The sequence below is a fragment of the Bidens hawaiensis genome, unplaced genomic scaffold (genome assembly GCF_021521415.1).
Source record: "Bidens hawaiensis isolate Kalapana, Puna unplaced genomic scaffold, B.hawaiensis_p1.1 tig00000512_1, whole genome shotgun sequence".
NCBI classification, from domain to species: domain Eukaryota; kingdom Viridiplantae; phylum Streptophyta; class Magnoliopsida; order Asterales; family Asteraceae; genus Bidens; species Bidens hawaiensis.
In genome coordinates this window covers 5,301,107-5,314,861 of record NW_027491033.1, presented here as the reverse complement: position 1 = coordinate 5,314,861, position 13,755 = coordinate 5,301,107, and the positions used below count along the sequence as shown (strand labels likewise).

The 13,755-nt window shown below is 31.3% G+C and overlaps 1 protein-coding gene across 1 annotated transcript; it reads right to left on the bottom strand.

The window, feature by feature from the left end:
* Positions 1 to 2,951: 2,951 nt before the first annotated feature.
* Positions 2,952 to 5,979, bottom strand: LOC143634731 (mannan endo-1,4-beta-mannosidase 2-like). Its single transcript, XM_077102743.1, has 5 exons — positions 5,265 to 5,979; positions 4,734 to 4,931; positions 4,474 to 4,596; positions 4,184 to 4,395; positions 2,952 to 3,580 (listed from the first exon to the last, which is right to left on the bottom strand). Exons 1-5 carry the CDS (start codon positions 5,634 to 5,636, stop codon positions 3,175 to 3,177), a joined length of 1,311 nt encoding a protein of 436 aa, XP_076958858.1. The 5' UTR covers positions 5,637 to 5,979; the 3' UTR covers positions 2,952 to 3,174.
* Positions 5,980 to 13,755: the final 7,776 nt, after the last annotated feature.

Genomic DNA, 13,755 nt, shown 5'->3' with positions numbered 1-13,755 from the left:
GTATTTTGAAACTCTGTAGATAGCAACTGTGCACACATTTGCGGATATTCTACCTAATAATAATTTTCCCTTTCCTGCTACGTTATTTTAACCGAACTTACGTTTAGGAGTGCACGCGGTTTTGTTCCCGAGTTTCTTAATAGAAAGAAATGGAAATAAAGGAAAGGAAAACTTTTTATTTCCCTCCTAACTTTCCTTCTAAAATGAACGGATTTGGAGAGATTGTAAAATCACTCCTAATTATTTCCTTTAAAATTCTTTTAATGTTTTTTTTTCCAATTTTTTAAATTATGGAATACGAAGTTAAATAATATATTTTTATTTTTCTTCTTCTTCTCTTCTTAATATACCTTCTCTTCTTTTCTTTATTTATTAATCTCAGGAACATAGAGTTTCCCGAAGAATTCTTCTACACACAAAAGTAAGAGAAACTTAAAAGACACGGTTATTTTTTCTACTTTCCTAATTTTTTTCTTTACAAAATTAACCTTATCGTTAAAAAAAAGAAACATAATTTTATTTTTTTATTTATTAAGAAATAGATAAAAGATTATAATACGCTGACATGTTTTGTACATGAATTCATGTATTAACCTAAAATACTAACAAAGTTGGTGGTAAATTAAGGATGAAAACTGAAACAAAAAGGAAACACAAAGGATGCCTTGTGTTTTTTTAACCATTAATTAAGGATGTAATTTGAAAGTAGTGACTCTAGTAAGTTGACGTTGGTGGTCACAAGATGATATAACAAAGGATCCAGAATATTAAATATGTTCAGGCTAGTGTCGGTCGGTGTTGTAAACAAGAATATATATATATATATACACACGTGTATATTTATTTATTAAGTAGTGTCGGTGATTTAATGACGGGAGTCTCCACCAAGAAGTATAAAGTGTCGGTGGTGTTATAAGTACGGGTGTCTCCACCAACAATTAATGCCACCGGTTGTATGAGGCAACTGCCGATTGGTTAAGCCCATTCTTATGATCTGGCTCAGCTCAGGTGTCAGAGCTACTTCTATGACATGGGTTGGATCGACGGTCGCCATACCCTCACAACATTTCACGTAAGATCATCCGTAATGAAACATTATATATAAGGATGTTATAGGGTGGGTAGAACCCCCCCAACCCGACATTATATATAGGTCTGAAGTGGTAATATAATAACGTCATCATATGTGGTTTGAAATGGTAATATTACTATAAAAGTGGCTACCATCCCATACCAAATGATGTTAGGGTTTTCTAGAAATCAATCGAGAGGACGTGATGTAAGTAGGTCTGACAAATTTATACTACATATAAAAGTTAATTAAAAACACTAGTAAACGGCTACTATAATTGTAAGAAAGCTGACGTCAACCCCTTGTCGGAAATTCCGCCTGTTGGTAGGTGAGGTCAACCCTATATATTTTAACGGTCGCTTATAAGTGTTTTCAACAGAACATTTGAAAACAGTGTGGGATTAGCGCTTCCAGAAAGAATAAATCATGGTAAGAAATCTTAATTTCTTTCAATTTGGTAGGGTTCTTGATAATCTTTAGTGAATCATGGTAAGAAATCTGAATTTCTTTCTAGGTTTGACAAGAAGTTAAAAATGTGTTACCTCAGAGTAAATGTGATCCTTTTTATTTTAATAATTATTCTAATGGTAGGAATGTATAAGATACAAAGTTGAAACTGACCCATATATAAAATATAACATTTAGAACCATGTTAGGTTAGAAATTGAAATACAGGCTAACCTAATTGAGGTTTTAGGTATTAATGGACACATATTGACTAATGGAAGGCTAACACCATGTAGCTAACTTAACCCATATAATGGGGTCAATTGTATTTTGGTAACCCATATTACATATATAAAAAATATGGGGTTACTTGATCCTGGTTACTGCTATCTATCTCCGCTCCTCCAGTAAGTTAAGTTCACCATTTACGAGAACCGGATGCATGCCAAAAATGTCCATCGTTAAGAGTTTGCTTGTAGACGATTTTGACTAGCTAACAAACTTGCTTATTTATTTATTAAGTAGGGTTCTGTACGTGATGAATATGTGGGGTGGGTTTTAGGGTGTTAGCTCATTAAGATTATAACATGGTAATGAATATGACATGATTGTGATCATGACATGATCAATAGGGTTGTAACTGTCACATTATTATGATTTTGATATGGATTGAAATAGGATACCCATTTGATTATGACATGATATCGTTAAGACAAATACTAATGATAATTATGATGTTGTTTTGTCATATCAAAAGGACATGAATTGATAGTAAAATAATTTAGAACATGTTTGGTGAACTAAGGATAAAGTAGATACGAGGAATGACTCGCTAAATAACAATTTACTTAGACAGTAAACTTAACGATTATGATTAATATACACACTTGTTAATCTTAAATAGGTTTTCTACTTTTATTTTTGGATGTATCTAAATATCTATACCATTCACAAGGTCACAAGGACACGGGCGCATTGTATATGGTCAAAAACAAATTATATTGCTCAAGAAGCGCAATGAACTCTAGACTCTGTATAACACGCTATGATGAAAAATAACCCATTTTAACGTGCCCACGAAAACCTTGAATCCGCCATTGTGCACGGGTACTATATAGCCCCACGAACAATGCTACTTGTTGAAACAATACCCGACTAGCAAATGGGCATGCACAAAAAGGACCGCTATTCTGATCAGAGAAGATAACACACGTGATAATAAGTATCGATAGTTTATGCAAATGTAGTGAAAGGCAAAACTATCTTTTGGTGATTGTGTATAACACGCGATGATGACAGGTGGGGTCGTAGTTTGATGCCCTATGGTATGTCGAGGAATGTTTTTCTGACGACCAACGACCAACGACCGCCTATCGGAGATACGTCTACGACACTAGCTATTTAGTTCACATAGAAATAATCAAACCATATGTAACCAAAAAGATAAAGAATGAATGGTATAGTATGGTATGGCTACATAACATCTTTACGTGTACATATATATATCATATCGTACATTATATATATATTAAGGGAAAAACATGGCTTACATAAAAGCAACCAATATCATCATCCCCTACAATCAACCAAAACCACAAAACCCCATATAACAAAATGAATTATTAAAATAGAAACCATAACTATCAATCTTTTTTTCATCGTTGATTACAAAGGCGCTTCAAGTTGTCCTTTTGCGACGCAATCGCCCCATGAGCTCTAGCTAACCTGCAAGTATGTTGGGTTATAATCTCGTAAGTCGAGGCTCTCTTCCACGGCACTATCCCGAAATCATCATTATATTCTTCCATTCCCTCCACAAAAAACTGCCATGCAAACGATCCTCCACCCGCCCCCTTTTTCTTTGCAGATTCATAGATGACATCAAAAACCGTCTTGTAGAACCGGTCTCGTTGTTGAGGGTCAAAATCTTTGTTTAGATCTGATAAACCGAATTCTGTAAACATAACAGGTTTCTTCAGCACTTGGTCCCCGTCATCTATGTGGGAACGCATCCATTTCGCCACAAACATTAGTTTTCCTTCAAGACTCTTCCTTTTAAACCTATAAAAATCAAAATATCACAGGAAAATATCATATATATACCCATGCAAAACTAAAAATATCATATATGCTCTTGCAAAGTTATTGTAATATCAAACATACCCAATTTATTAAAAAATATTTATAAATGACCATTTTACCCTTATTTTCTAAATCTTTAAAATTTCATACATTATCTTTAAATTCAATTACTTTTATCTGCACATTTTGAGCTTAACTTTACTTTACCTGTATTTAACTTAATTTTTTTTACTCACCAAAAATTATTTTTCTCAAAATATTATATTTAAGTATATTGCTTTCATTTATAGCATACATACATGACAGAAAACAAATATATGGTTCGAGTTCGATTATTTGATTCGAACATACAAATTTGATTGTTCAATTATATGCCGTTGGGAGAACAAAAGAAAAGAGATGACGGTTCGGTTTGCTTGATTATCGTCGATGTCCAATCAAAATCCAAATTAAAAAATAGGGTGTAACCAAATATAATGGAAAGGGTAAAATGGTAACTAAGTAAAAATTCATTAAAGTTGGGTATATATGATATTTTTAGTATATATGAAATTAATCCATGAAATACTAGGTAGAGCTTACCAATGGTCAGGATAAATATGAACAGATGCAAAGTCAACTGTTGCGGGTGCAGAGTTACGTATAAAATCAGATCCAAGATCAGCAGCCCAAAATTCCGGGTTGACTGTATCTTTTTTAGGACTATTAGGGCCATAAAACCCTTCAAGACCAATGGTTAACATGTGTTTCCTATCAATTGACTTTACAAATGACGACATTTCTTCTATCCAGTCCTGCAATTACAAGCCCACAAATTATAATTCCTAGGAAAGCAAAAAATTCAAAAGTAATAGTAGAAGCTTATGACTTACTTGCAGGGTATCACCGGACGCATCAGTAATGCAACGAGGCTCGTTGATTAACTCCCACCCAAAAATGGTGGGATCATCACGGTACTCGACTCCAGTGATAGTGTTTTTCCTTGTTAAGATTGTCTGCAACAAGTAAATTAAAACGAGATTACTAAAAGACAGTAATAATAATAATAATAATAATAATAATAATAATAATAATAATAATAATAATAATAATAATAATAATAATAATTAGAACACGATTAGGTGAAAAGTACCTTGACATAATTTTTAAAATATAGGCGAATCGATGGATCAAAGAAAAATGAGTCATTTGAGGCGCTTAAACCGACACCTTCGTCCCATGCCCATTTCACATACTGAGTTTTGCCACCGTACGCTTGGAGGTTATTAACCAAGCTAAACAAAAGCCGAATTCCGGCTTGTCTTGCTTCTGCAATCACATAATCTAATGCCTGCAAACATTTTATCCAATCAAAAACTTCTTAATTTCATAATCAAATTGCATTAAAAATTGTCTAAATATTCTAATTAAATTGTATCAAAGAAAAATTATAGACAGATTGTCTACATCAATACATACTAACAACTAGTCAACTACTATCTTTATAATCAAATTGCATCAAGAATAAAACTGAAAACTAAACTTCACCAACAAGAATTAAAAAATTATAATCAAATCCCATCAAAATTAGCTCAACAATTGTACCAATAATGTTAATATCAACACCAAAAAAAATTAAAAAAATAAAAAATAAATAATTTTTTATTTTATTTTTTATTTTTACCTTGAAGACTCTCTCATCAAACTGTCCAGGGGCAATCTGAAGTGCATTATACTCACCATCATTAAAAGCCCAAGTTCTACACACGGTCAGACCCATTTTAGCTCCAGCTTGAAGCATTTCTCTGATCCTTGGCCTGCTATAATCAGCAGCAGCATGGTCCATAAACCAATATGAATTCCACCCATTGACATAAAACACCTTCCCATCCACAAAAAAATTAGTCCCATTCCTCTCCACAAAACTCATCTTAGGGTCATTTTTGTAATTTACGCCCAAAAAATCCCCAAAGGACAGGTAAAGAAACACCAAAATAGAAGCAAATCCAAGCATTGGGAAAAGAAAACTATTGTTACCCATCATAGACTTAACCATGAATAACCACCAAATCTTGAAAAAGATCAGATCTTTATGAATCAAGAATGTTAACCCAGGTTAACCCAGATTAGGGTTTTGATTGGATCTTTAGATTTTGTGAGTTTTAGCCAAAAAGATTGGAGACCCAGATGCAAAGCAAGGTATTTTAGCAAACCCAGATCCCGTTTCAAAGATCTTGATGAAATGAAACAAGAAACACAAACTGTGTGTATCTGTGTGTGTATGTGAAGTTATTAATAAATAAATTGAATTGACTGCCAAAAGAAGGAAGAAAAACAGGGGAGGTGGGGTATGGAGAAAAGGGCAAATGGCATAAGATACGAGAGAACACAGCTAACCTACTGCACAGATTATTATTATTATTATTATTATTATTAATATTATTATGTAAATAAATAAGAAAGAAATAAGATCAGCAAGAAAATGTTAATTAAAGAGGGTGGGTGGGTAGGGTGTGTGGTGGTCTGTTTTTAGGAGTGACTGGGGTCTCTTTTATCTACAAAATTTTTGGCCTTTTCTTATATAATTTTGTGCCAATTCATTTAAGAACAAACGGACAGTGAAGCTATGATTTTGATTTACTTAGATGTAATGATTTCATATTAAACGATTATATTTGGATTCATATGTTTTCTTTTTACTATTTGTAGTAGGTTATTATTGAGCTTAGATGATGTATGGGTTGTGGTTTGAATGTATAAAGATATAGGTGAAGTGAATCTTGTGTCTACATATTTAGGAAGCGTTCGATTCATAAGTTTAATTTCGTTTAGTTTTCGCGTTATGAAAAAGATAAAATATCTACCAAGAGATTCACTATTCCCTGTCATAGTTTATCTCTAGAAAGACATGTTTTTTCCACGAAATAAGATTCGATTTTAAAATATGATTTAGGCTTTAAAAAGTTTGGACCGATCCTTTATAAGTGTACACTTGTTTTATCATCATGTTGGCATCCCTACGTTTCTCAACCCTGCCATGTCCACCATTACCCTAGTGCTGACATTGCCTTTATGGCTTTATACGGTGTGCTTTAATTACATAATTCAGTTCGATCGTTTTACTACACGAGTGAATATATATACAATCTTTTATTATACGATATACCAAAATATATTACTAAAGTGTTCCTTTTTGAGGAAGCGTATGTCTTTGGATCTTACTTGTATTGTATGTACGTTTTTAAAATTTATTATTGCATATGTTATACTTTTGTATTATATTATTGTATATAAAATCGTTAATATAGTATGCACTAGTTTTTTATTATTGCTATTATATATGTCTCTTAGAAATATGTGAAAGTATTCTTAATCTGGATCTTCAATTATTTTGTACGGGGTTAAGGTGGATTTCAATACGGGCAAGGACATGGTAGTGATGTTGAATTGTAAATCGGCTAAGCTACATTTTATGCATCTGGGCTTACCAGTTGGTGCAAATATATGTTTAAGTGTAAATTGAAAACTGATTTTGGACGATTAAAGTCAATTGTTTCATTTGGAGATTACTTTTGGATATGACTGAAACAAAATTGGCATCATCATATAGGGGTGTTGAAGTCGCTGAAATGAGCTACAGATTTTGTGAATTACATCCATAGTCATCTTCGCATTGATGGTGAAATGCTCGGATGTCAAGGTAATGTGATCTATTATACACGATTAGGTAAAGATTCCAAGACAGGTTAGTCTTGACTTGGGTCGGGAAATTATTGACTATCCAAGTTTACACAAATAAGACAATGAAGAACATTAAGCATTTCAAGCGGTTTCGTCGATTACATGTTGGATAATTTGGAAAGTGAGGAATGATAAGATTTTCAACGGTAAAGCTTTTTCAGTGGCCAGTGTGCTTTTTCAGTGGCCAGTGTGTGATAAACGAGATCAATATTACTCCGTTCTTATGGGTGAAGAACATGAGCAAAAGATCGTCATTATATTGAGATAAATTGTGTATATTCAATTTCGTTAATTTCTCTTCGTAATATCTTTTTTCTTTAATTATTATTGTTATTATTATATTTGTACTTGGGGTAAAGTTAAAATACAAAGGATAACAAAAATGAGTAGGGTGAGAAGGAATTCAGTTCATTGATCTTACATTTGAATGATTGAGATTAATCTAATAAATAAAAATTGATGGAAAGGGTATGAAGGTAATAACCCACCTTTGTTGACTTTCTCTCTTCACATGCAAGGCACATGTCAATTCCCCCCATCATTTTAAAATGTCCATAATTTTTTCATACGACATTATTTTTTAAAAAAAAAATTCACCATAATAATAAGCGTTTTTTTATCTTTAATATGAGTATCATATTGTTATATAAAAATAAAAAAATAATGGGTTTTAAATTGTGTTTTTTTGTTTTTCATTGTGTCATTGTGTAATATGTTGTTTCCATTGTGTTTTACGTTTCAAGTCATTGTGTTATATATATTAACCATTGTGTCCTACGTTTTAGGTCATTGTGTTATACGTATTCATCATTGTTTCTTATGTTTTAGTTCATTGTGTTATGCGTATTCACCATTGTGTTTTAAGTTTAAGTTAAAGACACAATGGTGTGCGAAAAGACACAATGTTGTGCAAAAAGACACAATGATGAAAAAAGACAAAATGATAAGCGAAAAAACACAATGGTGTGTGAAAAGACACAATGACGAAAAAAGACACAATGATAAGCGAAAAGACAATGACGAAAAAGACACAATGGTGTGCGAAAAGACACAATGACGTGATTTTTGTTTTAATTTTTATATAACAAAAATCATACTCATATTAAAGCTAAAAAACGCTTGTTATTATAATGATTTTTTTTTTAAAATATCATACGGAAAAGTTATAGACGTTCTAAAATGATGGGGGTATTAACATGTGCCTTGCATGTGGAGAGATAAAATGTGTACAATTACCTCTATACCATTTTTCTTTTGGTCCCCACTTGACACATGTCAATTATTTATGGCTTCTCACACTTCTCATTTTTGTTAACCTTTGTAGAATAACTTGACCCTTTGTACAATGATAAGCGAAAAGACACAATGGTGTGTGAAAAGACACAAAGTTGTGCGAAAAGACACAATGACGAAAAAAGACACAATGGTGTGCGAAAAGACACAATGACGTGATTTTTGTTTTAATTTTTATATAACAAAAATCATATTCATATTAAAAATAAAAAAACGCTTGTTATTATGATGAATTTTTTTTTAAATATCATACGGAAAAGTTATAGACGTTCTAAAATGATGGGGGTATTAACATGTGCCTTGCATGTGGAGAGATAAAATACGTACAATTACCTCTATACCATTTTTCTTTTGGTCCCCACTTGACACATGTCAATTATTTATGGCTTCTCACACTTCTTATTTTTGTTACCATTTGTAGAATAATTTGACCATTTGTACTTGATGAGATTCCTGCTTATTGTGAGCTCCCATCCCAGTTTTGAATATATATTGGCCTTAAAAAAACTTTAATTAATAATAACCTTTTTGTTTATAACAAACGATACGTTAATCACGTTGAAGGTTCCTAATCATTTCCGAATGTATTTATTATGTCAGGATATTAACATAAATAATATTTGTTTATATAATAGTTTCCGTTTATATATTGACAGTAAACTAATCAATTATATTTCAGATTTTCTAATCATTAAAAGCACTTAAACAATTGTCAAGTCAAGGTCAAGATAATTAGCTGATTAATAAATGAATGTAGTCACTTGTGATATACAGAATCAAAATCCAAATGATTAATATTCTGCCGTTCAAATTAAATTATTAGCCTTTTGATTGAGAAATTTAGAAAGAAAAAATGCTATGTGGTTCAGATGATTTCAATTATTACTTGCTGGATGATTTGCAATACAAGCAATCACTCGATTTTTAATAACAAGCCTTTCTCAGTTAGTAACATCATATACAACATTAAAACTACTTCCTTTACGTGGGTAAAGCATAGGAGCAAGCGTTAACACTGAATTGCGAGAAGTGATGTCAGCTCAATTTTGGAAACTTTCCCCTTTAAGGTTTGGGTTTGCCTTATACTAGTTTTTTGTTTTTGTTTTGTTTTGTTTTGTTTTCATTGTATACTTAGGTTGCTTGCCTCTTATGAGTTACCTCTTTTGTTTTAATATAATTATCCTTTCGATGGAAAGAAAAAAGAAAGAAAGAAAAAACGCTAATATATCTAAAAATAACTCTTGTTGAGAGTTAAAAAAATGTACCCACTATTAATTTGTTATGAGGTTAACAAAAAATAAAATAAAATGTCTATATTGGATCACATATATACTAGTATACGAGTTTATAAACTCGTATAACTACATTGCTCTCTTATGCGGCAAGAGGAGAGTTTTTAAAACACTCATAAAACCCGTTCGTAATCCTATAAACCCGCTTAGGCGGTTTTATACACCTCTTCGAAAAGTTGGAATACCATGTTTTATTAAAAGAAGATATATTTAGTAAGAATGGATATCATACATGCCATGTCATCTATTGCATACACATTTTGCATCATAATCCATAACTATTTTTGAGAATTTGTATGTTACGTCGAACCTGTAAAAGGCTAATAATTGCTTGACTTTAAGAATAAAAATATTTATCACCCAACCTAAACTTAGATGGCAAAGAAAAAAATATATAATATTCATTTTTTATGAAATTCGAATATAACATGTATTTAAAAATCTCAAACATTAAATTGCCTACACTTTTAAATTAGTTTGTTGCGTATAATGAATATACTATACAGTAATAAAAATAACAATAATAGTTAAATAATAATAATTAAACAAAATTATAAAACATAAGGTTTTTAAAATTCAATAAACCGTAAAAGGTTATATTTTATTTTATTTTATTTTATTAATACATAGGTAAGGAAACTAAACGTTGTTAATATGATCTAGTATTATTACTTGTTAATATAAACCGTAAAATGTTTGTCATTTTATTTTTGTATATATCCGGTTGTTGTTTTTTTGTTTGGCAAAGAAAAAAGAAGCAACAAATTTTATTAGAGAAGCAACAAATTTTATTAATGAAAATCTATTCAGAGAGTTGTAAACTCTAGTGGACAGACAAAAATCTTCAAGAAAACAATTAAGAATAGCATAACACATGTTTAGAAATTGTTGAAGACTTGATGATGTGTCCTAGGTGTGAAACAAAAATTTGTGCTTGAAATTTAATCCTTTAAACGATAGTGTGATAGGATGAAATATGTGATTGAAATATGTTATTTTTGATGAACAGTTATTTTTGTGAGTGATGAAATCTTAATGTCTATGATTTAATTGTTTATACAATTTCTAATGAGATATATATACATTGACCATTTTCCGTGGCTAAGTAGATTAACATGGACCAATCAAAACTAAAAAGCAACTTAGTAAATTTGTTTTTTTATTAGCCAGTTACATATAAAAATAAAAGAAAAACTCAAAACTCATGAACAGCAGACAATCAGAACGTACAAGGAAGAAACTATAACAAAAAGGGATAACAAGGCATGTGAGTGTACAATATTTTGTTAAATAATGGTTTAGGGAAATAATCCATAATTAATATAGATTTTAGTTAGCTTAGGGAAATAATCCATAATTAATATAGATTTTAGTTAGCTTAGCTTGATGACAATCCAGTCTTTTCATGCGCTTAAAATCTTTGCTTTAGTAACTTCTTTTGAGCCTTTTCTTCTTCGAATTAGCGTGTCAAATCAATTTTTCTCAATTTCTTTTGTGCCATTTTTTAAGGTGGCGTAATGCATATTTGTTCCTTCCTAATAAAATAAAAAATATCACAAATTGATCATTAATTAAAATAAATAAGTTAAATAACATAATTTTAAACAGACTAGTTTACAATTTTTTACATGTTTTGTATGTAAAAATGAGAGACGGAATGAAAAAAAGTGTTTAGTTAATTAAATTAAATCACTCGTTACCTTATATAAATTTAATTTAATGTCATTCCATTTCTTTTAAAACTACTTAAATTCATTTTATCGACCCCTCTTATTTTCTTCATTCCCCTACGTTTTTACCATACATCACCTCCACCACTAACCATCAAAAAATACTTTAAAAAAAGAGAAAACAAGTGAGAAAGGAAAAAGAGAAAAAAATATAGGAGAAAATGTTGACCGGACTCTCCGCACGCGGTTTTGAAAATTAGCCGGGTTTCTCGGCATCTTTTATGCCGGATATATATAAAGAGTCAGTAGCCTTTATATTTTTCTTTTTGCGTATGTCATGCTTCTAAACATTCCTGGGCTACTGCAACGGACTGGGCTAGATTCCTTCTCGGGCCTCAGTACAAAGTTTTCTTTGTAAACTCTCACAAATAAACATATACGCATTTTTAGAACGACTAATTATTGCATTTAGGCTACCGTAATCTTCAAATTTGGTGAGCCTCGATGCCCCAATCTGGCCAGATTATATTGTCTTAACCGGACCCACGCTGGCTTCAGAGTTTGGTTTGGGTGTTCCCCCAGGAAACCATTCCGCTGACTGCCACTTGACAGTCGTTGTGCCTCCACGAGAACAGAACTCTCTAGCGTAACACACGAAAACCTGGGGTGGGCTTAGTGTTCGAACTGACAATCTTTGCACTAGGCCTAGTTCAAATCTTTCATTTCATTGTTAATATTCATCCAAAAGTGACACAAATGAGATTCGAACTTGAGTCTCCATTACAGAACTCAAGCTTCCTACCACTAGGCCACAAGTAAGGGATAAATAAACATATACGTAAATGGTTTAACTTATAATTTTATATTATTAAATTGTTTGATTCTAAGGTAATCTTAATGATAATATGATTAGTTGCTTAGAAAAGTCTAATATAAATAAAGCCAATATTAACCTTATTTTTTTTTATTATAGTTATACAACAACAATAAAAAACTATCAAACCAATTAATTCGAAACAGTATGTGTCTAAACTACACAACAATAATTAACATAAGAAAAAACACAAGAACATAAATTGAGAAACAAATATAACTTACAAAATAAGTCGTGTGAGGTTTCTTATTTCTCTTAACAAGGAATTAGTTTCTCTGTAGAATATCGTAGCAATTGCTAAGATATAGATTTTAATTATCTATCAAACGTTAAAGTGTGGATACTCAGTGCGTTTTGTTTTCACCGCGTTCTAAAGTTACAATAGGATGGGAATTAGTTTAACTTTCACCTTGCTAAAATTCACCTGACTCGATTATTTGAAATTTCTAAAACGTGTTTGATTAGTTCCTCTGAGTATTTAAATATATTTTATACATGTTGTTCTTTGATTATGTTTTATCTTGATTTTTTTTGTCATTGTTGCAGCCCAACTATTTAGACAGTGTGTCCAACTTGATAATTAGTTATTTAGTAAAAGTCATTAGAGAATAGTATGTTTTATGATATGTTACTTATCTATTAAATATAGTCATATAGATATCAACATCACATGTCGACGAGACAAGATTTGTATGGGATATATTCTCTTAATACGTGTGAAATGGCTCAAACGTTGTTTTATTTATGTAGGTAACTAGGTTAGGTACCCGTGTACCACACGGGTTGAAAATTTTAATTTTGTTAGTCCAAAAAATTCAAAATATATACATAACGAAAACACATGATAGATAAATTTCCATAGTATTTAAGTTTGAACACATGTACTACATTGGGTTTAAATTAAAAGTTACGCATACAATTGAAAGAAATGTAAACAGGTCAACCGAACTTTAATCTTTCATAAATTTTCAAATAATAATTAAAAAAAAAACAGTGTCCACATAATATTTCAAATTGTACATAGAAAATATCTAAGGGTTCAACCCAAGTTGGTCCTCCATGACTGATCCTAGTTTAAAAAATGCAACCCATCTCGACATGTTATCCACAACCTATGTTTTAACTTTTAACATTAGCCAATCTTATTCAACCCACTTGTTTCACCACTTTAAAAGACTGTTAACCATGTGTGATCATGTTTATGACATTATTCTTTGTGAACCGATCTTGCAAATAGTGCAGTCAACCTTGCAAAAATCCATGAAGCTTGATCATGCCAGATATAGAGAAACAAACTATCAATAA